General features: G+C 42.5%; 2 protein-coding genes across 5 annotated transcripts in view; one reads left to right on the top strand and one right to left on the bottom strand.

Annotated features, from left to right (window-relative positions):
* Nucleotides 1-4,739, top strand: part of TIAM2 (TIAM Rac1 associated GEF 2) — a 187,601-nt gene extending 182,862 nt beyond the window's left edge. For all 3 annotated transcript variants that reach the window (XM_064292543.1, XM_064292547.1, XM_064292541.1), the window contains 2 exons: nt 145-299; nt 3,564-4,739. In XM_064292543.1, coding sequence (XP_064148613.1) covers nt 145-299; nt 3,564-4,198 — 790 coding nt within the window. In that variant the 3' untranslated portion in view covers nt 4,199-4,739. The remainder of the gene's footprint in view (nt 1-144; nt 300-3,563) is intronic.
* Nucleotides 4,736-24,785, bottom strand: part of TFB1M (transcription factor B1, mitochondrial) — a 64,746-nt gene continuing 44,696 nt past the window's right edge. For both annotated transcript variants that reach the window (XM_023545745.2, XM_003404263.4), the window contains 2 exons: nt 7,769-7,896; nt 4,736-5,125 (listed from right to left, as the gene is read on the bottom strand). In XM_023545745.2, the coding sequence (XP_023401513.1) occupies nt 4,882-5,125; nt 7,769-7,896 (372 nt within the window). In that variant the 3' untranslated portion in view covers nt 4,736-4,881. The remainder of the gene's footprint in view (nt 5,126-7,768; nt 7,897-24,785) is intronic.

The raw sequence follows: 24,785 nt of genomic DNA on the forward strand, positions 1-24,785 counted from the left end.
GGCTTGCTGAGGCTCTGGCCTGAATATGACCGGGTCCAGGACTCCATTGAGATGGCCCTGCCCCACGTGCTCAGGGGGACAAGGTGGGGTGGAACCCAAGGAGGAGGGGCAGTGTAGAAACTACTGCTTTTCTGTCTTCCCCAGCGACTGTGAAAGCAAAACCAACATCGTGAAGGTGATTCGTTCCATTCTGCGGGAAAACTTCCGGCGCCACATCAAGTGTGACCTGCCCCTGGAGAAAACATGTAAGGATCGCCTGGTACCTCTTAAGAACCGTGTTCCTGTTTCAGCGAAATTAGGTGAGGACTTTGCTAAGCATCTGCTTGTTCAGTAAAACATCACGAACCTCTCTCAAAGGATACATACTCTTGTCATCAAGCTGTAAATAACAGCTTTGTAAATTTTGGGGATAACCTTCTGAGTTCTAAACCAGGAGCCCACATATGTAGGGTGATGTGAGAAGTCAGTGGCAACTTTATTTCCTTATAAGAGACCTAAAGATAAAATGCCTCTTCTTCCAAGATGACTGTTTGTAAACTAGAACCACCCAAACTCCCATAAAACCAAACCCAAACCAGTTGCCACTGAGTAGGTTCTGATCTCATGGAGACCCCACGTGTGCAGAGTAGAACTGCTCCATAGGGTTTTCAAGGCTTGACCTCTCAGAAGCAGATCGCCAGGCCTGTCTTCCGAGGCGCCTCTGGGTGGGTTCAAACCGTCAACCTTTCGGTTTGTAGTTGAGTGCTTAACTGTTTGCGCCATCCCTGTCTTATCATCAACTGACATAGTCTGCACTTACTATTTTATTTGTTTCTTCCACTAAAATGTACATGACACGTAGGCATACTCAATACTTTAAAGTTAAGACCTAGAAACCTAATATACTTGATCTTACCCTCTGCCCCCAGTAAATCAGCAGGTAAACATTCCAAATCACGCTGCTGTGAAATTTTCTGCTTGCTTCTAAATGTCAGCTTAAATTTTCAGAACCTTCCTTCTATATTTATATATCTATTTGGTGAAGATGTTGTTAGGTGTTGTTAAGTGCCTTTGAGTTGGTTCCAACTCTTAGCGACCCTGTGTACTACAGAGCAAAATATTGCTGGGTCCTGTACCATCCTCATGATCGTTGTTATGCTTGAGCCCATTGTTGAAGCCACTGTGTCAATCCATTTTGTTGAAGGTCGTCCTTTTTTTCGCTGACACTCTACTTTACCAAGCATGATGTTTTTCTCCAGGGACTGATCCCTCCTGATAACATGTCCAAAGTATGTGGGATGTAGTCTCACCATCCTTGCTTCTAAGGAGCATTCTGGTTGTACTTCTTCCCAGACAGATTTGTTCGTTCTTCTGGCAGTCCATGGTGTATTTAATATTCTTCGCCAACACCACAATTCAAAGGCGTCAATTCTTCTTCAGTCTTCCTTATTCATTGTCCAGCCTTCACATGCATAGGAGGCAGTTGAAAACACCATAGCTTGGGTCAGGTGCAGCTTAGGTCTTCAAGGTGACATCTTTGCTTTTCAACGCTTTAAAGAGGTCTTTTGTAGCAGCTTTACCCAATGCAATGTGTCTTTTGATTTCTTGACTGCTGCTTCCATGGCTGTTGATTGTGGATCCAAGTAAAATGAATTCCTTAACAACTTCAGTCTTTTCTCCATTTATCATGATGTTGCTCATTGACCCAGTTGTGAGGATTTTTGTTTTCTTTATGTTGACGTGTAATCCATGCTGAAGGCTGTGGTCTTTGATCTTCATCAGTAAGTGCTTCAAGTCTTCTTCACTTTCAGCAAGCAAGGTTGTATCATCTGCATAAAGCAGGTTGTTAACGAGTCTTCCTCCAATCTTGATGCCCCGTTCTTCTTCCTGTAGTCCAGCTTCTCAGATTATTTGCTCAACATACAGATTGACTAAGTATGGTGAAAGATACAACCCTGACGTACACCTTTCCTGACTTTAAAGCACGCAGTATCCCTTTGTTCTGTTCGAATGGCTGCCTCTTGGTCTGTATGTCTAGGTTCCTCTTGAGTACAATTCAGTGTCCTGGAATTCCCATTCTTAGCAACGTTAGCCATAACCTGTTATGATCCACACAGTCGAATATCTTTGCGAAGTCAGTAAAACACAGGTTACACAGGGTTGGTGAAGATACGCACAGCAAAACCTAACACACCAATTCAGCAATTTCTACACATACGATTCAGTGACATTGGTTACATTCTTCAAGTTGGGCTACCTTCCTTGAGATCGTTTTCCAAATTATTTCACCATCATTAACACAAACTCACTGCCCCCTGAGCTTCTCACCTGATCTTTTGTCTTGCTGTTGTCAGTCTGATCACATACAGATAATTCTTTAAAAGCACACAATGCTCAAGGCAGACATTAAGCTGAAACTAGTGTTTGGTTTAAAGATGACCTCCGGGGATACCTTTGGTTTAACATTTAAGGTTTAGGGATTTCCTCTCGGGATGCCTTGGGGGCATGTCATCCATCCTTGGTGGCTCCAGCAATTCTGGACTCTACGAGAACTTCAGGTTTTGTTCTACATTGCCTCCCCCTTTTGATCAAGATTCTCCTATATTATTATTATTCTTGTTTTTAGTCTTATAAAATGTATGATTAACTTCTCTTTTTCCTTTTTGGTCAGTTTGATCTCTTCAAATTTACTGTATATTTTCTATTTTTTCCTCCATTGTGAAAATAAGCTATGGCCATAAAAAAGATTGCTATCACTTGCAAAAACACTGAAAGTGAGCGCTCCTGCTTTCCCTTCAGCCCAAGACAAAGGAATTCCACATACCTCATTAAAAATTCACAATATTAAATCTCTGAAAGTTGGTTAGCGATTCCAGCAGAGACAGTTCTCATGAGAGATTAAAGGCACGTTTCTACTTTAACTGAGCAGCAAGGGAAATAAACAGGGTGGGAAGGTAGGCACAGAAATATGGTGTTATTTTGATTATCAAATTCAAAAGCACATTAAAAGTGAAAGAAAGGAACCTAGGTTTTATTTAGTAACTAACTATTCACTTAAAATTGGCAAAATAAGAACACTAGCTCAGCTCCTGTAAGTTTATTGTGGTCTAAATAATTGAGCTACAATAATTGGCCATCTAAAAACACCAAACCCCCCAACTAAAATTTCAGATAAAAGTAGAAAATGTTCATGCTTGCAGTATCTATGTGTTTTTGCCTAAGTCCCAGGACAGTTGGTAATCTAAGTTGAATAAAATAAAATCTTACATAATTAAGATGTTCAATTTTATAACCTAAGATGTAAGAATTATACATTGTGTATCTGCTTCTGGAGGTCCTTGGGTGGGCCAAATGGTTTGCGCTCGACTGCTGACCTAAAAGTTGGCAGTTCGAATCCACCCGGTGGCACTGTGGAAGAAAGGCCTGGCAATCTGCTTCCATAAAGACTCATCAGAAAAACCCTATGGAGCAGTTCCACTCTGTAACACTGGGGTCGCCATGACTCAGAAGCCAGTTGGCAGCAATGAGTTTTTGTTTTGTTTTACCTGTTTCTGTAAAAGAGAAATGTGCTTTTCTAACTGCAGCTTCGTCGAGATCCTTAAAAGCGCTCAGGAACTCCTCCAGCAGTGAAGGGATGGGCGAGCCCAGCAAGGGCACCTCGCTGGACTCCGATGATGGCAGCCTGGGCAGCAGCACGCAGAGCAGTGGCTGCCACACGGCCGAGAGCAGGCAGGACTCCAAGAGCGCGTCACCGGTGAAATGCCCACCCGCAAGCTTGTCGGAGTTTTCAGACAGTCTCATCAAAGAGAGTGATATTCTGAGTGATGAGGAGGACGACTACCAGCCGGCTCTGAAGCGGGGCAGCCCGACCAAAGACATTGAGATTCAGTTCCAGAGACTGAGGATCTCCGAGGAGCCCGACGCTCGCCCAGCGGGGCAGCCGCCTGGCACGCAGGCTCGGGAGGGCCAGCAGGGAGGAGAGCACCCCAAGCTGATCCGTGGGCATTTCTGCCCCATCAAACGAAAAGCAAACAGCACCAAACGGGACCGAGGAACTCTGCTGAAGTCACAAGTACGTCACCAGTCCCTTGACAGCCAGTCTGAAAACGCTCACATCGATATAAATTCCGTTCTCCAGCGAGAGTTCAGTGTCCAGAGTCTGACGTCGGTGGTCAACGAGGAGTGTTTTTATGAAGCAGAGGGCCACGGGAAGTCATAGTACAGTCTCCATCCAGATATGCGCCGAGTTGCTCAACTTACCTTCAAACTGGTGTAAAGTGGACACAGCAGGAAAACGATTCATGCTTGGGTTTTGCGAAGTATGCATTTTCCCATACGAGAGTTGTAAAGATTTAAGTTATTTTAATTTATTGTGGATCAGGATACTAGATGAAACTGGTTGGAATCTGTAAATTACTTAGTTTATATCCCTTTTGAGCAGGCATCAAAATGATTTAGAATCTTGAAAATAAAATCGCATTCTAATTATTTTAAGTTATGTGGAAAAAGTAAGATGGGGAAGTTGTGATGAATAGCTTTTTAAAAGGTCCTATTTCCTCCTCCCCCCACCCCCAATTCTCTGGGCATTTTTTTTGAGCTGTTAGTTTTTGCTTTATTTAAAGCATATTTAAGTTATTCTAACGTGGTTTAGGGGCACACTGTGGAGATATTTCATTTTTGCAAGGTTATAATAGATGCTGTTTATACTAAACACTGCCATACCTATGCAGTATACATATTAAAAGGAAGCTTGTACTGTATCTTATTTGATGATATTTATTTTCTCATCAACCTGTACAGTAAAAAGAAAAGAAGTCCTATCTGGTCACTGACATTTTTATTGTCATCCTGTGCAAAACAAGAGAGGACACACAGAAGAAATGTTAGCGTCTGAAGTAACAGCTAAAGTCCGTTGCTCTCCTGATGTGCCTCCTTTTTCTGGTTTTTGCTTTTACTCTGCTTAAGTTCTTCTCGGAAGTTATAGGCAAAGAGCTGCGGGTCTCCATCACACATTTTCCGGTAAACATCACAGAGGCTCTTAAAGTGTGAGAGAGAGAGCTGACAGGGCCGGAGGGTGGGGTCCACGTCTGCCAGCTGCAGCAGTTTTCCAGTGCTTTCTAAGCGTTGAGCTTCAGGGAATAACATTCTGAGGGAAAGAAGGAAAAAAAAAAAAAAAATAGCGATTTTATTGAATTCTATGAGTCCTGATGCTTCCTTCTCCCCGCACTTGAAATGGCACATTTAGGACAAGTTCAACGTGGGAGGGGGATGGCAGAGGCCACTTGAGCCTCCCACTGTCTGTCCTGGTCCCTCTGTCTGTGTCCTGGAACTATGCAGGAAGACTTACAGTCACAACACCGGCAACACTGACGACCAGCCACTACAGGTGGGCCTGGTCTGACCTGCAAGGTGACCAACCTCACATGTCCACAATGGGAAACTGTTTCCCAGAGCTAAAACAAGATTGGTATCTTGAGGGTAAGTTTCAAGTAACATCTGCTCAGCTGCATTCTTGTAAAATATGAGTTTGATTTGCCTCAATTTTGATATGAAGGTTGTCTGTATTATTTCTGGTGTGAAATGAGACAAAAAGTTTTGATTCTCTATAATTTGAACTTAGCAGCCTTTAGAACTTTTCACCCGAACACAATGATCTTTCTTAGCAAAGTCAGAAAGCAGTCAATGTGAAAATATGAAGTTATTCCCCTCTTTAAGATATTTTTAAGCTTTCTGTGTGAATGCTCTTAAAATTAATTCAAGATGTGCAGTTTACATTTCATCTAACCAAACGGGATCACTCTTTTGGAACGACTAATAAGCCTGACTGACAGAAGCACTGCAAAGCTACTCCGGGATTCTATTTTCTTCTTCCAAGTCCCAGAAGGGCTACAGAGCTCACCCCACAGGGCGTGAGTGGAGGTGAGTTTTTCTTCCAGGCTGGTGTTCCTCTCAGCAAGGAACAGCACGCTCCCCATACTTTCGGGGGAGGTGACGTAGATATTTGGGTTCAGTTTCATGGCAAGGAGGGCCTGATCGTGATTTCCAACATCTGGCACTAATCTGTGGTGTAATGTGACTGAAAATACCAACAGGTCTGAGTGGCCATGACAGGTGGTCCATATCGGCCCAGGGGACTGTGGGCCTGAAGTGTCAGGCCCCTCCTTCAGCTGTGGGTTGCCTTGGAAACACTACAGTCAGCTCTGGGCTCAGGCCAATTCCAGGGTTTCCAAAAGCAGTGTGTACTTTTTGTGATTTTTTCTCCTGAATCAGGGCTATCGTGTACAGTGTGTAGGCCATGCCCTGTGTGAGGTTAAGTGTACACTGGAATTCAGCTGGTGTCTCATTGGACAAGCAGTGCTCCTGGCTGGGGCTGAGCCGGCCAGAGGGACCTTTTTTCTAATGTGCACGACAGCCAGTGGTATCCCTGTCACCAGCTCTGCACCCTACATCTCTGCTAGAGAAGCCGTATTTATCTGGTACAGTATGAATGCCAGCCTCCCCAGAGCCAATATGTGGTGGGCTGGGGATCTACCTCAGCCATCTGAAGTCCCTCAGTGGGTTGTAATGGTTTAAGAAGGTAGCCTAGCTGCTCCTGAGGTAATTTCACATGTTAAAGGGACATGTCACATGGAGGGCTAACATGGCGCTATGTGAAGGGGTTTTACAGCAAGAGAAGTGTGTGCCTTTCAAACTAGGCCCCTTCAAACTAAAAGCACATGCCTCCCTGCCTTCTAAACAGAATATAAGTTGGCCTAACCTTTTCCGGAATCAACTCAACGGCACTGGGTGACTGGGTTTAACCTTTTCTGGATTGTCACTGGATATGACATATCTCTGTGGTCACTTCAGCTCATCACATACAGTGGGCTCTACTACTGCGTCTGTCTTTTTTTCCTGGGTACCCTGCACACCACCTACAAGGTGTGTTTTTGATCTGCTGCAGTCTTTGAGCAGGAGAAGCAGGCACGTTAGAGCAAAGGCAGTCTCCATGACACAAAAACGTGCCGCGTGGAGGCTGGGTGACAGCATTTGGCTGCTCAGAAGCTGTATTTACTTCCTCATTCTCAAGTGTGTTCTTAAAGAAGAGAGAGAGCAACTCGGCAAAAAGCAAGCATTTTAACAACCTACTTAGTCTGAGTCGGGATTGAAGAATCATGGCCTCCCCAGGGATGGTCATCGCTGACTGTGATTGTTCGTTTTAGGTTGTACTTACGAAAAACAACCTGTAACCAGCATCTGAGGTTAAGTCAAAGTTAAGCCAAGGTTTTGCTTCTTCCTTGGGGGCAGCCAAGTTTCACTCATCACAGAGTAATAATCACAGATAGCTTTAAGAATCAAAAAATCATAGTTCTTAATCTTTATTATTGATTTTGTTGTTGTTGATTTGTGACTTAGGAGACTCCGTGTTACAGGGTAGAACTGCTCTGTAGGGCTTTCTTGGCTGTGACCTGGTGGTACAGTGGTTAAAGCACTTGACTATTAAACGAAAACCACCAGCAGCTCCATGGGAGAAAGACATGGCAGTCTGCTTCTGCAGAGATCTACAGCTTTGGAAAACCTATGGGATTGCTGAATCAGAATCGACTTGATGGCAGCGGGTGTTTATAGAATTATCACTGTAGCAGATCACCAGGCCTGTTTCTTCCGTGGAGCCGCTGGGTGGGTTCAATCCACCAACCTTTTAGTTACCAGCTGAGTGCCACCCAGGAACCTTCAAAGCTCTTAATCTTTAAAAGTAATTGGAGATTTGATATAGACTCTTACTGAAAGGAAGAGAAGGCATCCTTACCCCAGCCCTCGGTAGCAGTATTTCCTTCTGAACTGAAATGTATTCTGGACGAGCTTCTCCACCAGCTTGAACGGCTGCTTTATCACAGGCTCTGTTAGGGGAGTGAAGTGCACCACTCCCACGTCCACCTTGGTTGTAAGCAAACATCAGTCACTGTGTGCCATGCTATCGCAGGGTGTAACAATTTCTCTTCATGTAACATCGGGCGTGGGGCGGGGAGGGCAGAGTCATCAAGAGTATGTACTTCATGGACAAAACCTTCACAGGGACTTCAGGTGAACCTTTTCCAGGCAGGGATGATACCTGCAGGTGGTCTGACATGACTCAGAGAACCGCAATTGGCTGCATCAGTTCTCTAATGAAATCCACTAGACCTATATGCTTGATTGACTACCTGACTTTCAGATGCAGTGTTATGACAGCCTTTTAAAATGAATCCAAATAATCATTAAAGTCAGTAGACAGATAACAGATAGCGTGAGAATATTTTATTCAGCTTTTCAATGGGTAAAAAATACGCTGCAGCCAGCAGTCCTGACAATAAGACAGGGCTTCAAACCCAAAGCAAGCAAGCAGACGGGTCCCCAGGGACCCCTTAGTGCTAAATGCCTCAGAAAGGGAATCAATTAGGACACCACTTATTTTGGGCGCAGACGCTAATCAATCAACTGGACGGAATTTGCAAGTGTCGTCTGCACAGCCACATAACTTTCTGGTAGCAACTTTAACTGGCCCAGAAGGCACAGGCAGAACCTAAAGAGAAAATGGAAACCACCAAAAATGTCGCTGTTTGGTAGTGTTAAACTGCTACCAGCTGTTGGGATTCTGTAATTCTCAGGAGAGAAAACTTTGCAGACACATCTGACAGAAGACTTACACTCTGCCTCGTTCCAAAAGTGGAGTTATGGTGATTTACAAGGATACATGGAAAAGAACAAAAGGAAAAATACTAAAAATGAAGACAAAGGGGGAAAATGTAGTCAAAACAGTTATCACACACACACATGGCCTGATAGAGACCATGAACTAGGAAATGGGAAGTCTGTTCAGAATTGGAAAAGCACCAGTCTAGGGAATGGCTGGACTTGCTACTTAGAACAGCATACAGATTCCACAAATGCTCAAAAAGCAAAGCAGGAGAACTGCCACAGGGAGGAGGAGGATGGCTCCATCTTACAGCACTTCTGTGGGAGGAAAAAGATGGAGGGAGTGCTGGAAGAAGGCCGAGATTCACCACAATGAACATCAAAGATGCCTTCCCACAGACTCTGCAGTGTCCACCCTACTTTTTCTCCTATTTGACTTGGGACAGAGAAGTGAGCCCAACCGTCCAGCAAGGCCTCTGACTATTCTCTCTGCCTTACCTGCCCCTCCTCTCCAAAGCTGAGCTCGCTGGTCTTCCTGTCTCTACCTCTCCTCTGCTGCCCCTGAGGACTCATCCCGGCCACCCCTCCCAAACTGCACTGGAGTCAGGGCTGAGAGAAATTCTTCCACCCCACCAGGTGTGTTCAATCCAACAGCCTGCTGGTCTCCACAGAAAACAATCTTTAAGCAAAATATGAAATAAAATTTAGCCCTACCCACCCTAAACCCATGAGATGTTATTATCCGCACTCTATGTGGTGTTCAAATGCTATTAGACCCCAGGCACAAACCCAGGGATGAAGGCACTCCTCCCTCGAGGGCAGTAGCTGCCACGCCCAGCTTCCTTGCATTTTAAAATTTGGCCCCATCTTTAGTTGGCTGATTTCATTCCTTGGAGATACAGCTGGTATTTGCAAGTGTAGGAAGTGTCTAAAGTTTGCATTATGTAATAAATATAGTTTTAAAATCTTGCACAAATACAGCAGCACCCCATGTAAACCCGAACAGTAGATGGGTAAAGTTTGAATGCAGTTTTGATAGCCGGTTAAGTTGGATAATTGTATTCATAGCCAAATACAGTTACAACGTAGTGCAGGACCCTATAAATCTCAGAATAAAAGAAGCCCTTCTAGTAATGCTCCCTCCTTTTACTGGAGACCCCCATCCCACCCTCTCCTCCACCTCTACCTGCAAAAGCCATTCTCAGTATTACTTGGAATGACAGAGCCCATTTCTCTGGAATCATGGGAAAGCTGCTTGGTAACTATGGTAACAGGTATAAAAATGATTTTTACTTATAATTGAATGCTTACTTAAAATTACAACTATTTTTTTTTTCCTTGAGTTTGAAGACTATGAAAAGGTTTAATTATGAAAAAGAAATCAGTACAAAGGCACTAGAATGCACTTCAAAAATATTCCAGTTTAATGTTGCTAGCCCATTTCCAAACCTGGTGTATCAGTACACCAAAATGATCTACTAAAATCCCATATGAAAGCGTTGATGATTAATTTACAGTAGTTGGCCTCTGAAATCCATTATAACCTTACTACTGTTTCAAGTCCAGATCGTGTTGCTCACCATTAGCAGCCCTGGCTTCAACCAGCCCGGAGGAGATGCTCTATTTTGCAGCCCGTGGTTATGACATGGCTGGTTATGAGCTCAGAGCAACACTCTGGTCTCACAAAGAACCTGAGGTAAAAAGCCATTGAATCTCAAATCTTAGGTATTTCCAACTCAGATCTCAGGTCAACAAGATTCATGAAGAACACTTAAGAATGTACAGCCCAGATGTTCATAACATGCCCAAAAGCAAAGTAACTACCACATGGAAAGTTACAGGAGCAGTACTGGCCATTGTCTCCGAGGCTTCAACACCTCCCATGGCATTCCACACCATCAGCAGAAGTGACCCGTGAACAGTGGACAGTGGAGGGTGGTGCAGATTAGAGACGAGGGAGCCAGCAGAGAGGGAAAGCCGTTAGGAAGTCACTAATTCACTAAGATGCTCAGAGCCGCAATGGGGCGGTGAAAGAAGAAATGGCCAGAGAGGAGAACGAACACGGGGAATAAGCAGTAAGACTTCAAGAACGATATAAGAAGGACTCAAAGAAGAGAAAAATGGTGGCATTGCCCCTGATGATGTGGGTAGGTGAGAACGGAAGGGCTCTGGGGCACGAGATAAGGCTGCTTTTGGAGTTTATTGGTAGTGTTTGATGGGAACACAGGAGGGACTTGGGAGAGTTATATTCAGGGTCAGGTGAAATGACAGAGTTAAGAAAGGCAATCTGGAGGATGCTTTGTTGCTCCACCCACAGGGGTCCACTTCTCGAATGCTTGCACCCAGCGAATGGCAGTCCCCATCAGAATGCCATCGGTTCCACCGTTCTAGCTCCTCTAGGTAAAGGGGACAGAGTGGTAAGTCATTAATGTACATCATAATTATTCATATAATAATTATGCGTTCTGTAGAAAAACAAAATATTTACTAATGTGAATGAAGCTCAGATTTCCAAAAATTAGTTTCTTCTGCCTGAATCCTTGCCTCAAACTCAATTTAAGGGCAGAAATTCAGCTGTCAAACCTTCAAACACTTTAAACCCTGGCAGGTGTTCCACTCCAACGCACTCCACAGAGGCTCACTTCACAGGTAGTACCTATGTATCTTCTCTGAAGTTCATGATTGCTTTTGTGTCAAAGTTACTGCAACAAGTGCTCATTTCTGCAGAGGCTCCAGCCCACCCTTCTGTCTTATGGATCCCAAGCGGCCGCTCTCCCTCTTACCCCTGAGGCTGATTTTAAATGGTCACACCCCCTCAGAGCATCAGCGTGCAAGGAGACTAGAGGCCAAGAGAAGGCCGGAGGGGCTGCGAGCAGGTAGGAGGAGAGAGGGGCCGGAGAGAGGCCCAGGGGCTAAGAGCAGTCTGTGCTTTTTACTGCATGCAAATAATACCTAAAATAATCATCACAAAAAAGTAAGATTAGTCACAACTCTTGGTCCCAAGAGAGGAAATCATTTCAGGGAGGTGAACTCTTGACGCTCCAGAATGAGCAAGAAAGCACGAATGGACACGAGGTGGGTCAGGCTCTTCTGTTGGACTTAACCCGGGGCTTAGGGTGAGCACCAGGAGAACCTGTCTAAAACCATGGCCTGCCCGCACACCAGGACTCGGTGCTGGGGAAGCACCAGCATCTGCAGGTGCCCGTGGCCCCGTTGTGGTTTGGGGGGAGGTGCCTGAGGCGGCCCCCAGACTGCCCTGCCAGGGTCCCCGTTGTGCCAACACATTGGGGTAGTCGCCACAGTCCAGGGTCTGTCCCCCGTTCTGCAGATGTAGAGCAACTCTAGAACCAGTTCCTCAGGGATGGTTGGATCTAAATAAACCCAGGCACTCAGTAAATGCTGCTGCTATTGCTGCCCATATTATGAAAAGATGGATAATTAAATGTGGATGCAAATCTACTAATCCATAGTGAGCCACAACTGCCAAACACTCAAGCAGTCCGGTCAGTGCCTTCTCCTGTACGCCATTAGAAGGCTGTGCAGTGACAGGGTTGAACCAAGGATATACAGATGGAGGGTCCGAAAGGTCAGGACACCACGCCCGAGGGCCTGATGGGCTGGTGGGCACGGGTGCTGGCGCCCACCCCCTGGCTGATAGGCTATCAGCCCCGCAGACTAGCTCCTCCTGTGTGCAGGGGCTTCTTCCTTCAATGTGTTTCTGCCACGCTGCCCTTCCTGCTTCTGACTGGAAGACCTGCTTCTGTCTTCCTAAAGGGGAGTTCAGTACCTATTGGATCTCATCCTTTATGTGCTATTGTACCAGGTAAACTCAAAGAGGTCTGCGGGGGCCTCACCGTCCTCCCTATGTATCACCAAAGATGTAAAAGTAAATAAGAGAAACGATTAAACACAAAGCAAGCTCTCAAATTTAGCAAGGTCACAAAGTCCACGTGAATCCCTCCTCTCCACCCCCAGGAAGGCCTTCCAGTGTAAGCTGGGACTGAGGTGCAGGGACCTAGGAGGGCTGAGAGAGAAACATCACAGGGAAGGAAGCAAAGGGAGGGTTGGTGGCAGTGAGCAGCAGGTCCCGGCCTACACGGGACCCTGAGACCACAATCTCCATACCATAACGAGTAAGAACTTTTTTTTTTTTAAGTCCTGCTTTTCAAGACGATGTGCAAAGAAAGCGCTCTGCTAAGATCACACAAATTCTACTTGGCAAATAATAATAGTTCAGAGTAAGATAAAATAGTTACCTGTTCCAGTACCACATACTTAAAGTGATATCACTTACAACAATGTTTTTCTTCTAACCCAGTCTTAGTAAATTAGCAGGATCAGTTGGGAGTACAGTCAGCTCATTATTTTCCTCGTCTTTACCATCATTTTAGTTTTAAACTTGTGCTCCTGGCTAAGCGCTCTGCTAAATCACACAAATATACACCTACGCTATTTACGGACTGAGAAAGCTAGGTTCGTCTGAAGATGTCACCACAAACTCCAAAGACTGTCTTAGTATTCTGTGACAAAGACACAGAAGACAAGTCCTCAAGATCCTTTCTCTTGAAGACATAAAACAAAACAAAACACCAAAGCCCAGTGCCATCAAGCTGATTCCGACTTATAGCAACCCTATAGGACAGAGCAGAACTGCCCCACTGAGTTTCCAAGGAGCACATGGTGGATTCCAGCTGTCGACCTTTTGGATAGCAGCCATACCATTTACCCACTACACCACCAGGGTTTCTGAAGACATGAAATGGGTAACAAAATGTCACAAAAATAAGGGAGCAAATAATAGAGTGCTTTCTGCAGAAATGTATGTGTGACTTGCCACGACAGCCAACAGAACTAGGTTGGCCTCGCTGGATGTTTGAGAACACAAACAAACCAAGGAGTACTTACTTATGACAGAGTCCTCACTATATTCAACTAGTCTACAAACTACAAATTTTAAAAATTAAAGTCTTTATGTTAGCCAGGAGCACAAGTTTAAAACTAAAATGATGGTAAAGACGAGGAAAATAATGAGCTGACTGTACTCCCAACTGATCCTGCTAATTTACTAAGACTGGGTTAGAAGAAAAACATTATTGTAAGTGATACCACTTTAAGTATGTGGGACTGGAACAGGTAACTATTTTATCTTATTCTGAACTATTATGATTTTCCAAGTAGAATATAAAGCAAATAGGAAACATTGTACAACCTCATAGGGTTTCCAAGGCTGTAAATCTCTAGGGAAGCAGACTGCCACATTTTTCTCCTGAGGAGACGCTGGTGATTTCGAACTGATGACCTTTCTGTTAGCAGTCAAACACTTTAACCACTGCACCACCAGCGTTCCATATGTATATGTATATACATACATGTACATATATATTTGGAGCCCTGGTGGCGCAGTAGTTAAGAGCTTGGCTCCTAACCAAAAGGTCAGCAGTTTGAATCCACCAGCCGCTCCTTGGAAACCCTATGGCACAGTTCTACTCTGTCCTATAGGGTCTTTTTTTGTGTGTGATTTTTTTTTTTTTTGTAATTCAGTTCCCTGACTTTTCATTAGAGTTGAGTGGGCAGCTTTTTAAAAATACCAGTGATTGGCTCTATCCCAGACCAATTACAGAAGAATCACTGGGGGTGGGGCGTGGGCATCAGTGCTTTCTCTAAAGCTACAGGATCCTCATGTGTAGGCCGAGGTGAGAAACACAGGTTTAGAGAACAATCTCAACTGTTTAACTTACTGAATCAGTATTAAGACTTGAGTAAGTACTGCACAGATGGTCACTTCAAACCTGCTTGATTAAATTCACTAATCACCGAAGGAAGCCTGTGATACTCACCCAAGGCCAGCTGCAATCCCTTCTGGGGTGCAGCTCACTTCCCCAGCCTCTCTCTTAGCTGAGAATGCCCCTATGAGCCAGTACTGGCTAGTGAAACACTAAAGGCAAGTCGGCTGGGAGATTTCTAGGAAAATATTTTGCTCCCTGATTAAAGGTTCAGACACACCCTCCTCCCTTTTCTTGTCACCAAGAATGTCAAAAGTCAATGAAGACTTTTACAATCCTGGGCCTGCCAAATGGAAGATGGGCTTGGCATTAGCTGATGTGGGGGAAGTGTGGGTAGAGCAGGTTGAGGGGAAGATCAGGAGTTGAGTTTTGTGACAGGTTAAGTTTAAGATGTGTATTAAAGCTGACAAGTGAGCAGCTGGATACACAACTCTGGAATTCGGAGGAGAGATCTGGGTAACAGAGATAAACGTAAGGGTTATAAGACCTAGCTAGGAAAGGCACCCCCCACATGTCTGTCAGTTTGTTGTACTGTGGGGGCTTGTGTGTTGCTGTGATGCTGGAAGCTATGCCACCAGTATTCAGATACCAGCAGGGTCACCCATGGAGGACAGGTTTCAGCTGAGCTTCCAGACCAAGACAGACTAGGAAGAAGGACCTGGCAGTCTACTTCTGAAAACCATTAGCCATTGAAAACCTTATGAATAGCAGCGGAACATTGTCTGATACAGTGCTGGAAGATGAGCCCCCCAGGTTGGAAGGCACTCAAAAGATGACTGGGGAAGAGCTGCCTCCTCAAAGCAGAGTCGGCCTTAATGACGTGGATGGAGTAAAGCTTTCGGGACCTTCATCTGCTGATGTGGCATGACTCAAAATGAGAAGAAACAGCTGCAAACATCCATTAATAATCGGAACCTGGAATGTACGAAGTATGAATCTAGGAAAATTGGAAACTGTCAAAAATGAAATGTAATGCATAAACATCGATATCCTAGGCATTAGAGAGCTGAAATGGACTGGTATTGGCCATTTTGAATTGGACAATCATATAGTCTACTATGCTGGGAATGACAACTCGAAGTGGAACGGTGTTGCATTCATTGTCAAAAAGAACATTTCAAGATCTATCCTGAAGTACAATGTTGACAGTGATAGGATGATATCCATATGCCTACAAGGAAGACCAGTAAATACGACTATTATTCAAATTTACGCACCAACCACTAGGGCCAAAGATGAAGAAATAGAAGATTTTTATCAGCTGTTACAGTCTGAAATTGATCGAACACGCAATCAAGATGCATTGATAATTGCGATTGGAATGTGAAAGTTGGAAACAAAGAAGAAGGTTCAGCAGTTGGAAAATATGGCCTTGGTGATAGAAACAACACCGGAGATCAAATGATAGAATTTTGCAAGACCAACGACTTTCTTTCACCAGTGTAAATGGCGACCATACACATGGACCTCGCCAGATGGAACACACAAAAATAAAATTGACTACATCTGTGGAAAGAGATGATGGAAAAGCTCAATATCATTGGTCAGAACAAGGCCAGGGGCCAACTGTGGACAGACCATCAATCGCTCATATGCAAGTTCAAGCTGAAACTGAAGAAAATCAGAGCAAGTCCACGAGAGCCAAAATATGACCTTGAGTATATCCCACCTGAATTTAGAGACCATCTGAAGAATAGATTTGACGCACTGAACACTAGTGACCGAAGACCAGATGAATTGTGGAATGACATCAAGAACATCATCCATGAAGAAAGCAAGAGGTCACTGAAAAGACAGGAAAGAAAGAAAAGATCAAGATGGATGTCAGAGAAGACTCTGAAACTTGCTCTTGAGCATCAAGCAGCTAAAGCAAAAGGAAGAATTGATGAAGTAAAAGAACTGAACAGAAGATTTCAAAGGGCCTCTCGAGAAGACAAAGTGAACTATTATAACGACATGTGCAAAGAGCTGGAGATGGAAAACCAAAATGGAAAAACACACTCAGTGTTTCACAAGCTGAAAGAACTGAAGAAAAAATTCAAGCCTTGAGTTGCAATAGTGAAGGATTCCACGGGGAAAATATTAAACGATGCAGGAAGCATCAAAAGAAGATGGAAGGAGTACACAGAGTCATTATACCAAAAAGAATTAGTCGATATTCAACCATCTCAAGAGGTGGCATATGATCAGGAACCGATGGTACTGAAGGAAGAAGTCCAAACTGCTCTGAAGGCATTGGCGAAAAACAAGGCTCCAGGAATTGATGGAATATCAACTGAGATGTTTCAACAAACAGATGCAGCGCTGGAGGTGCTCACTCGTCTATGCCAAGAAATATGGAAGACAGCTTCCTGGCCAACTGACTGGAAGAGATCCATATTTATGCCTATTCCCAAGGAAGGTGATCCAACCGAATGTGGAAATTATAGAACAATATCATTAATATCAGACGCAAGCAAAATTTTGCTGAAGATCATTCAAAAATGGCTGCAGCAGTATATCGACAGGGAACTGCCAGAAATTCAGGCTGGTTTCAGAAGAGGACGTGGAACCAGGGATATCATTGCTGATGTCAGATGGATGCTGGCTGAAAGCAGAGAATACCAGAAGGATGTTTACCTATGTTTTATTGACTATGCAAAGGCATCCGACTGTGTGGATCGTAACAAACTATGGGTAACACTGCGAAGAAAGGGAATTCCAGAACATTTAATTGTGCTCATGAGGAACCTTTACATAGATCAAGAGGCAGTTGTTCAGATAGAACAAGGGGATACTGATTGGTTTAAAGTCAGGAAAGGTGTGCATCAGGGTTGTATTCTTTCACCATACCCATTTAATCTGTATGCTGAACAAATAATACGAGAAGCTGGACTATATGAAGAAGAACGGGGCATCAGGACTGAAGGAAGACTCATTAACAACCTGCGTTTTGCAGATGACACAACCTTGCTTGCTGAAAGTGAAGAGGACTTGAAGCACTTACTGATGAAGATCAAAGACCACAGCCATCAGTATGGATTACACCTCGACATAAAGAAAACAAAAATCCTCACAACTGGACCAATGAGCAACATCATGATAAATGGAGAAAAGACTGAAGTTGTCAAGGATTTCATTTTACTTGGATCCACAATCAACAGCCATGGAAGCAGCAGTCAAGAAATCAAAAGATGCGTTGCATTGGGTAAATCTGCTGCAAAGGACCTCTTCAAAGTGTTGAAGAGCAAAGATGTCACCCTGAAGACTAAGGTGCACCTGACCCAAGCCATGGTATTTTCAATCACATCATATGCATGTGAAAGCTAGACAATGAATAAGGAAGACCAAAGAAAAGTTGACGCCTTTGAATTGTGGTGTTGGCGAAGAATATTGAATATACCATAGACTGCCAAAAGAACAAACAAATCTGTCTTGGAAGAAGTACAACGAGAATGCTCCCTAGAGGCAAGGATGGCGAGACTTCGTCTTACGTACTTTGGACATGTTGTCAGGAGGGATCAGTACCTGGAGAAGGACATCATGCTTTTGGCAGAGTACAGGGTCAGCAGAAAAGAGGAAGACCCTCAACGAGGTAGAATGACACAGTGGCTGCAACAATGAGCTCAAGCATAACGATTGTAAGGATGGCACAGGACCAGGCAGTGTTTCTTTCTGTTGTGCACAGGGTCGCTATGACTTGGAACCGACTCGACGGCACCTAACGACAACAATAAGAAAGGCACTAGACATAATGAAAGATTTAATCCCCCCTTTAATGTGCACATCAAAATAGATGTTAAGATGGATTAATTATATTTCTATATACACCTCTGCTTTTCCAGTTCCTTTTTAAATAAAAGAAATTCTGTCTGATTATAGATATGTAGTTAATGAAAATTTCTTGATTTCAGGTGTTCTGCCTTTTAAAACAGGTAATAATGGTTTCTAGGATAATCATTCTCATCAGGGCTTAAGAGTAAAAAAGTTTTTGAAAACTCAAGTGGATCTTAAAGCATGTTTAACCTGTTTATCCTGCAGGGGGCGCTTTTACGCCGGTGGCCAGGTGGACCAGGTTGGTCCCATTATCCGGCATTAGTCAGCCTTAGTGCATGTGCGTCTACAGTCTGCACCACCAAATATGCCACAGAGCTGAACAAGCCAAGATGCTTTTATTTATCTCATGGAAAAATACAAACAATTCTACCTATGAAAACTGGATGAAGCCTTTAGGTGATATTTACTTACATTCAACTCTACTTCATCCAGTTTTCCTACATAGAATTGTTTATGTATTTCCATGAAATAAAAACAGTGTCTGTCAGTTTGTCATACTGTGGGAGCTTGAGTGTTGCTGTGATGCTGGAAGCTGTCCAACTAGTATTTCAAACACCAGCAGGGTCACCCATGGCATATAGGTTTCAGCTGAGCTTCCAGACTAAGACAGACTAGGAAGAAGAATCCGGCAGTCTACTTCTGAAAAGAATCAGCCAGTGAAAACCTTATAAGTAGCAGTGGAACACTGTCTGACATAGTCCCAGAAGATAAGCTCCTCAGGTTGGGAAAAACAAAAAAAAAAAACCCATTACTGTTTACTCAAAATATGACTGGGGAAGAGCTGCCTCCTCAAAGTAGAGTCGACCTTAATGACATGGATGGAGTCAAGCTTTCAGGACCTTCATTCTCTGACATGGCACAACTCAAAATGAGAAGAAACAACTGCAAGCATCCATTAATAATCGGAACATGGAATGTACAAAGTACGAATCTAGGAAAATTGGAAACTGTCAAAAAATGAAATGGAATGCATAAATATCACTATGCTAGGCATCAGTGAGCTGGAACTGGCCATTCTGAATCAGACAATTATACGGTCTACTATGCCAGGAATGACAACTTGAAGAGGAATGGGATTGCGTTCACCGTCAAAAAGAATATTTCAAGATCTATCCTGAAATTTACGCACTAACCACTAAGGCCAAAGATGAAGAAATTGAAGATTTTTACCAACTTCTTCAGTCTGATATTGATCAAACATGCAAACAGGATGCATTGATAATTACTGGTGATTGGAACGGGAAAGTTGAAAATGAAGAAGGATTGGTAGTTGGAAAATATGGCCTTGGTGATAGAAACGATGCTGGAAATCTCACGGTAGAATTTTGTAAGACTAACAACTACTTCATTGCAGATACCTATCTTCAACAACATAAACAGTGACTATACACATGGACCTCGCCAGATGAATTACACAGGAATCAAATTGACTATAGCTGTGCAAAGAGACGATGGGAAAGCCCAATATCATTAGTTAGAACAAGACTAGGGGCTGACTGTGGAACAGACCATCAATTGTTCATAGGCAAGTTCAAGTTGAAGCTGAAAAAAATTAGAACAAGTCCATGAGACCCAAAGTACAACCTTGAGTATATCCCACCTGAGTTTAGAGACCATCTCAAGAATAGATTTTGATGTGTTGAACACTAATGACTGAAGACCAGACAAGTTGTAGAATGACATCAAGGACATCATACATGAAGAAAGCAAGAGGTCATTGAAAAGAAAGAAAAGATCAAAATGGATGTCAGAAGAGACTCTGAAACTTGCTCTTGAATGTCAAGTAGCTAAAGTGAAAGGAAGAAATAATGAAGTACAAGAGCTGAACAGAAGATTTCAAAGGGTGGCTTGAGAAGACAAAGTAATGTATTATACCAACATGTGCAAAGACCTGGAGATGGAAAACCAAAAGGGAAGAACAGGCTCAGCATTTCTCAAGCTGAAAGAACCAAAGAAAAAATTCAAGCCTCAAGTTACAATACTGAAGAATTCTACTGGGAAAATATTAAATGACACAAGAAGTATCAAAAACGGATGTAGGTATATACAGAGTCATTAATACCAAAGAAGGAGGAAGTGCAAGCTGCACTGAAGGCATTGGCAAAAAACAAGGCTCCAGGAACTGATGGAATACTAACTGAGATGTTTCAACAAATGGAGGCAGTGCTGGAAGTGCTCACTCATCTATGCCAAGAAATTTGGAAGACAGCTACCTGGCCAACCAACTGGAAGAGGTCTATATTTATGCCTATTTCTGAGAAAGATGATCAAATAGAATGCAGAAGTTATCAAACAATATCATTAATATTACATGCAAGTAAATTTTTGCTGAAGATCATTCAAAAGTGACTGCAGCAGTACATTGACAAGGAACTGCCAGAAATTCAAGCCAGATTCAGAAGAGGACTTGGAACCAGGGATATCCTTGATGTCAGATGGATCTTGGCTGAAAGCAGAGAATACCAGAAAGATGTTTACCTGTGTTTTATTGACTATGCAAAGGCATTTGACTGTGTGGATCATAACAAATTATGGATAACATTGTGAAGAATGGAAATTCCAGAACATTTAATTGTGCTCACAAGGAAACTGTACATAGATCAAGAAAGAGCCCTTCTAACAGAAGAAGGGGATACTGCATGCTTTAAAGTCAGGGAAGGAGTGTATCAGGGTTGTATCCTTTCACCATACTTATTCAGTCTGTATGCTGAGCAAATAATCCAAGAAACTGGACTAATGAAAAGAATGGGCATCAGGATTGGAGGAAGACTTATGAACAACCTGCGATATGAAGATGACACAACCTTGCTTGTTGAAAGTGAAGAGGAATTGAGCATTTAATGATGAAGATAAAAGACTACAGCCTTCCGTATGGATTATACCTCAACATGAAGAAAACAAATATCCTCACAACCGGACCAATAAGCAACCTCATGATAAATGGAGAAAAGACTGAAGTTGTCAAGGATTTCATTTTACCTGAATCCACAATCAACACCCATGAAGGCAGCAGTGAAGAAATCAAATGACATACTGCATTGTGCAAATCTGCTGCAAAAGACCTCTTTAAAATGTTAAAAAGCAAAGGTGTTACCTTGAAGACTAAGGTGTGCCTGGCCCAAGCCACAGTGTTTTCAATCACCTCACATACAGGCAAAGCTGGACAGCAAATAAGTAAAACTGAAGAATTATTACAGTGTTAGTAAAGAATATTGAATATACCATGGACTGACAAAAGAAGGAACAAATCTATCTTGGAAGAAATACTGGCAGAATGCTCATTAGAAGCAAAGATAGCAAGACCACATCTCACATACTTCGGACATGTTATCAGGAGGGGTCAGTTCCTGGAGAAGGACATCATGTTTGGTAATGTAGAGGGTCAATGAAAAAGAGGAAGGCCCTCAACAAAATGGATTGTCACAGTGGCTGCAACAATGATCTCATCAAGCATAGCAATGATTATGAGGACGGCGCCAGACCGGACAGTGTTTCGTTCTGTTGTACATAAGGTCGCTATGAGTCTGAACTGACTCAACAACACCTAACAACAACAATAACAACAACATGTATCAAAATTACGACACTCTAGCTAAAAAGCAAATCCACAGGCATTAAGGCCCTCACAGAGGGCAGCAATATAAAAGTTACACATCTTGCTAAATGCTAGACTTAGAAAAGATTAAAACAAGCCAACAACAAACAAACAAAATGAAGAAAAATCCAGGTAACTGAAACGTGTGCTTTATTATTCACCACGTTTAAGAAAATAGTTAACATTTAACATGGCTATTTCCAGTTGTAAAATTGGAAAACAAATCATTTAAACTGTTCTTTTTTCTCTATAGTGGCTGTGATTTTATAGCCTGTAGAAGAAAAGGTGAATTGACTCGATGGCAACTGATTAAAGTTATTAAGGAAGGAAATAATGAGAATTCAAAACAGCTGAAGGGTGAGCTATGTCTGAACCATTACTCATGGTCTAGAACCTTAATGCTTGATTTCAGGTCTACCCGACTTTGACCCTGACCGTGTTTCAAAGAACCCCTAACAAAACCCATAGGAATCAGACTAAAAACAGCATTCTATGTAATTTTATTTTATCCTAACTACTAGTTGCCTTGAACAACCAGAGGTAAAGTACAAAGTGGGTACCTGTAAGAAAGCTTCGTCCTGAACAGGTGATAAAACCAAATGAAACCCACTGCTGTCGAGTTGCTTCCGACTCATAGCAACACTACCTATAGGACAGAGAACTGCCCCACGGGTTTTCCAGGGAGTGGCTGGTGGATTTGAACTGCTGACCTTTTGGTTAGCAGCCATAGCTCACTGTAGCTCTTAACCACTGTGCCACCAGGGCTCCAAATAGGTCATACAAACCTAAATTTTAAGATCAAATTTATGTTTCACCTGATATGTTTCATCATGTCATTTTGGTGTTAATGACATTTTCTGGAGGCTGCAATTTTTTAAAGTTATATCCCAGAAAACATTTTCCACGGGAGGAACAATAGAAGAAAATTCAGGGCGCCTCAAAAACTACTTGGAGTTTACTGACCAGATTCTAGTCAACAGTTGTTTCTGATTTTCTTTTATTTAAAACATTATTAAAAAAAACCCAAAAACTGTCTTCTGAACGGTTATTTTGAGAAGAGTCAAGTTACCAATTTTGTGAACCTCGGTTTCAGACAAGTCAACAAGCAGCAGAATAAAAAGATAGTCTCAACTATCATTTGCAAAGCACAGTCTAGTTAAAAATATTCTAGACCGTATTCTTTAAACTAATTGAGGACATAAAATAATAAACTATTTTCTAACAACAGATACAAATTGAAAAATAAATTATAAGTATAAGACTAAAACATAATATTAAAGAAAAGAAAGCCTATTTTGTGAGCACCCAAATGGTGACACAAAGGCATTTCAGCTTTCAGGGTCCAACAAACCCTGCTGTAACAACAGCTCCCTCCCTTCCCCGCCTCTCTCCTCTTCATTCTCCCACAGCTCAAAACATGAGATGGAGAACCCGGTATTTATCTTTCAGCACCATCAGCAGTTTCTACCTCTCAGAGTTCTATGTTGTTGTTTATTTGCTATTTGCAAGTTAACTTGCTAGAGCTTTATCACTAATAGTCAGAGCCTTTGACATGAGCCTCGCATACCTGGTGTCTCTTCAACATATCTGACTGGGGTTCATCTGAAGACAGCTGACAGAAGGGAGTTGAGACACTGAAGACTACCAACTAAAGGTATGGAACAACAACAACAACAGCTGCCGTAAGGCTTACAGAACTAAGATCTTGGGTATTATTTAGTTTGAATTATAAGCTGCAAATCTCTTTTTATATACTAGTTTTGATATAAATAAATAAATCTTGCCTGAAATTCTGACTTTGCATTTTAATGCAATCTAGTATAGACTTTCTCTTGGCAAATACCGGTAGTTCATAAATTTAACATTCACATGTTCTGTGTGCCGTGAAGAACCATGAGGAATTCTCTATTTAGAACTAAATTTTTACATGAGACCCCTTTGCTTCTGTGTGCTTGCAGTACTTCTCTACCACCACCACCACAAGCAGTGAAACAAAGTATGGCTTTATTCTCTAAGAGACAGAAGTTGGAACAAACAGGCCACAAAACTGTATTATGATTGTGGCTGGTGAGAGAAAAAAAGATCTCACAGCAATACAGCTAAAATGACAGTATATTTTTACAAAAGGAACGGAAGAGTGACCCTCATTTTGGAGAAGAAATTCTTTGTGCATAAATTCTCTATGCAGAAGAAAGCATCTGAAGCCCAATATTCAACAGGCAGTGCTATGCACACTACACACAATGTCATATTGTTTATCCTATCTTGGCTATCTATAATTTATCACTGCCAGTACTTGTTAATTATGATGAACAAGCTGCCTGAAAGTCTGAATTATACTGTAATTTATAAAATGTATTGGCTAATTGGAAGAAGAGGGTTATAATTGCTAAGCTGAGCATAGTTTGATCAACATAGGAAGGTTACTCAACCAAAGAAAGAGAGAGAGAGAGAGAAGGGGAAAAGGAAATATAGGGAGAGATAGAGAGAGAAAGAAAGAAAGAGAAGGCAGGCAGGAAGATATCAGGGAACGTTAACAGCAATCCCACTCTTGAATTTCTAAACTGAAAACAATCTGGGAAGGCAGTCATTTAGCAAGCTGGCTGGAGTCTGAAATGCTCAAACCCCAAACTTGAAAACAGCTATTATGAAACTGTAAATATGTGCTTAATATTTTTTCTAGATGTTTTATCTCCATTTGAGATATGAAAAGAACTTCAGAAAACAGAAAAGAAGGAAACTGTAGGAAAGCAGACATTCCCTAAGCACTCTGGCTTTTACAAATGTGTCTGACTTAGGAATTTCAAACCCTAGGGGAATCGTCTTCTCAAATTGTAGGATTTAAATCTTAAGATTATGAACAGAAGTAGAAAAATGTAATCCAGAGAGCCCAGGGTCTAACTTCTTAGAAAATCAATGTTGATAACAATGGAAAGTTTGTAATTTCAATGTAAGGG

The sequence above is a fragment of the Loxodonta africana genome, chromosome 1 (genome assembly GCF_030014295.1).
Source record: "Loxodonta africana isolate mLoxAfr1 chromosome 1, mLoxAfr1.hap2, whole genome shotgun sequence".
In the NCBI taxonomy this organism is placed as follows: domain Eukaryota; kingdom Metazoa; phylum Chordata; class Mammalia; order Proboscidea; family Elephantidae; genus Loxodonta; species Loxodonta africana.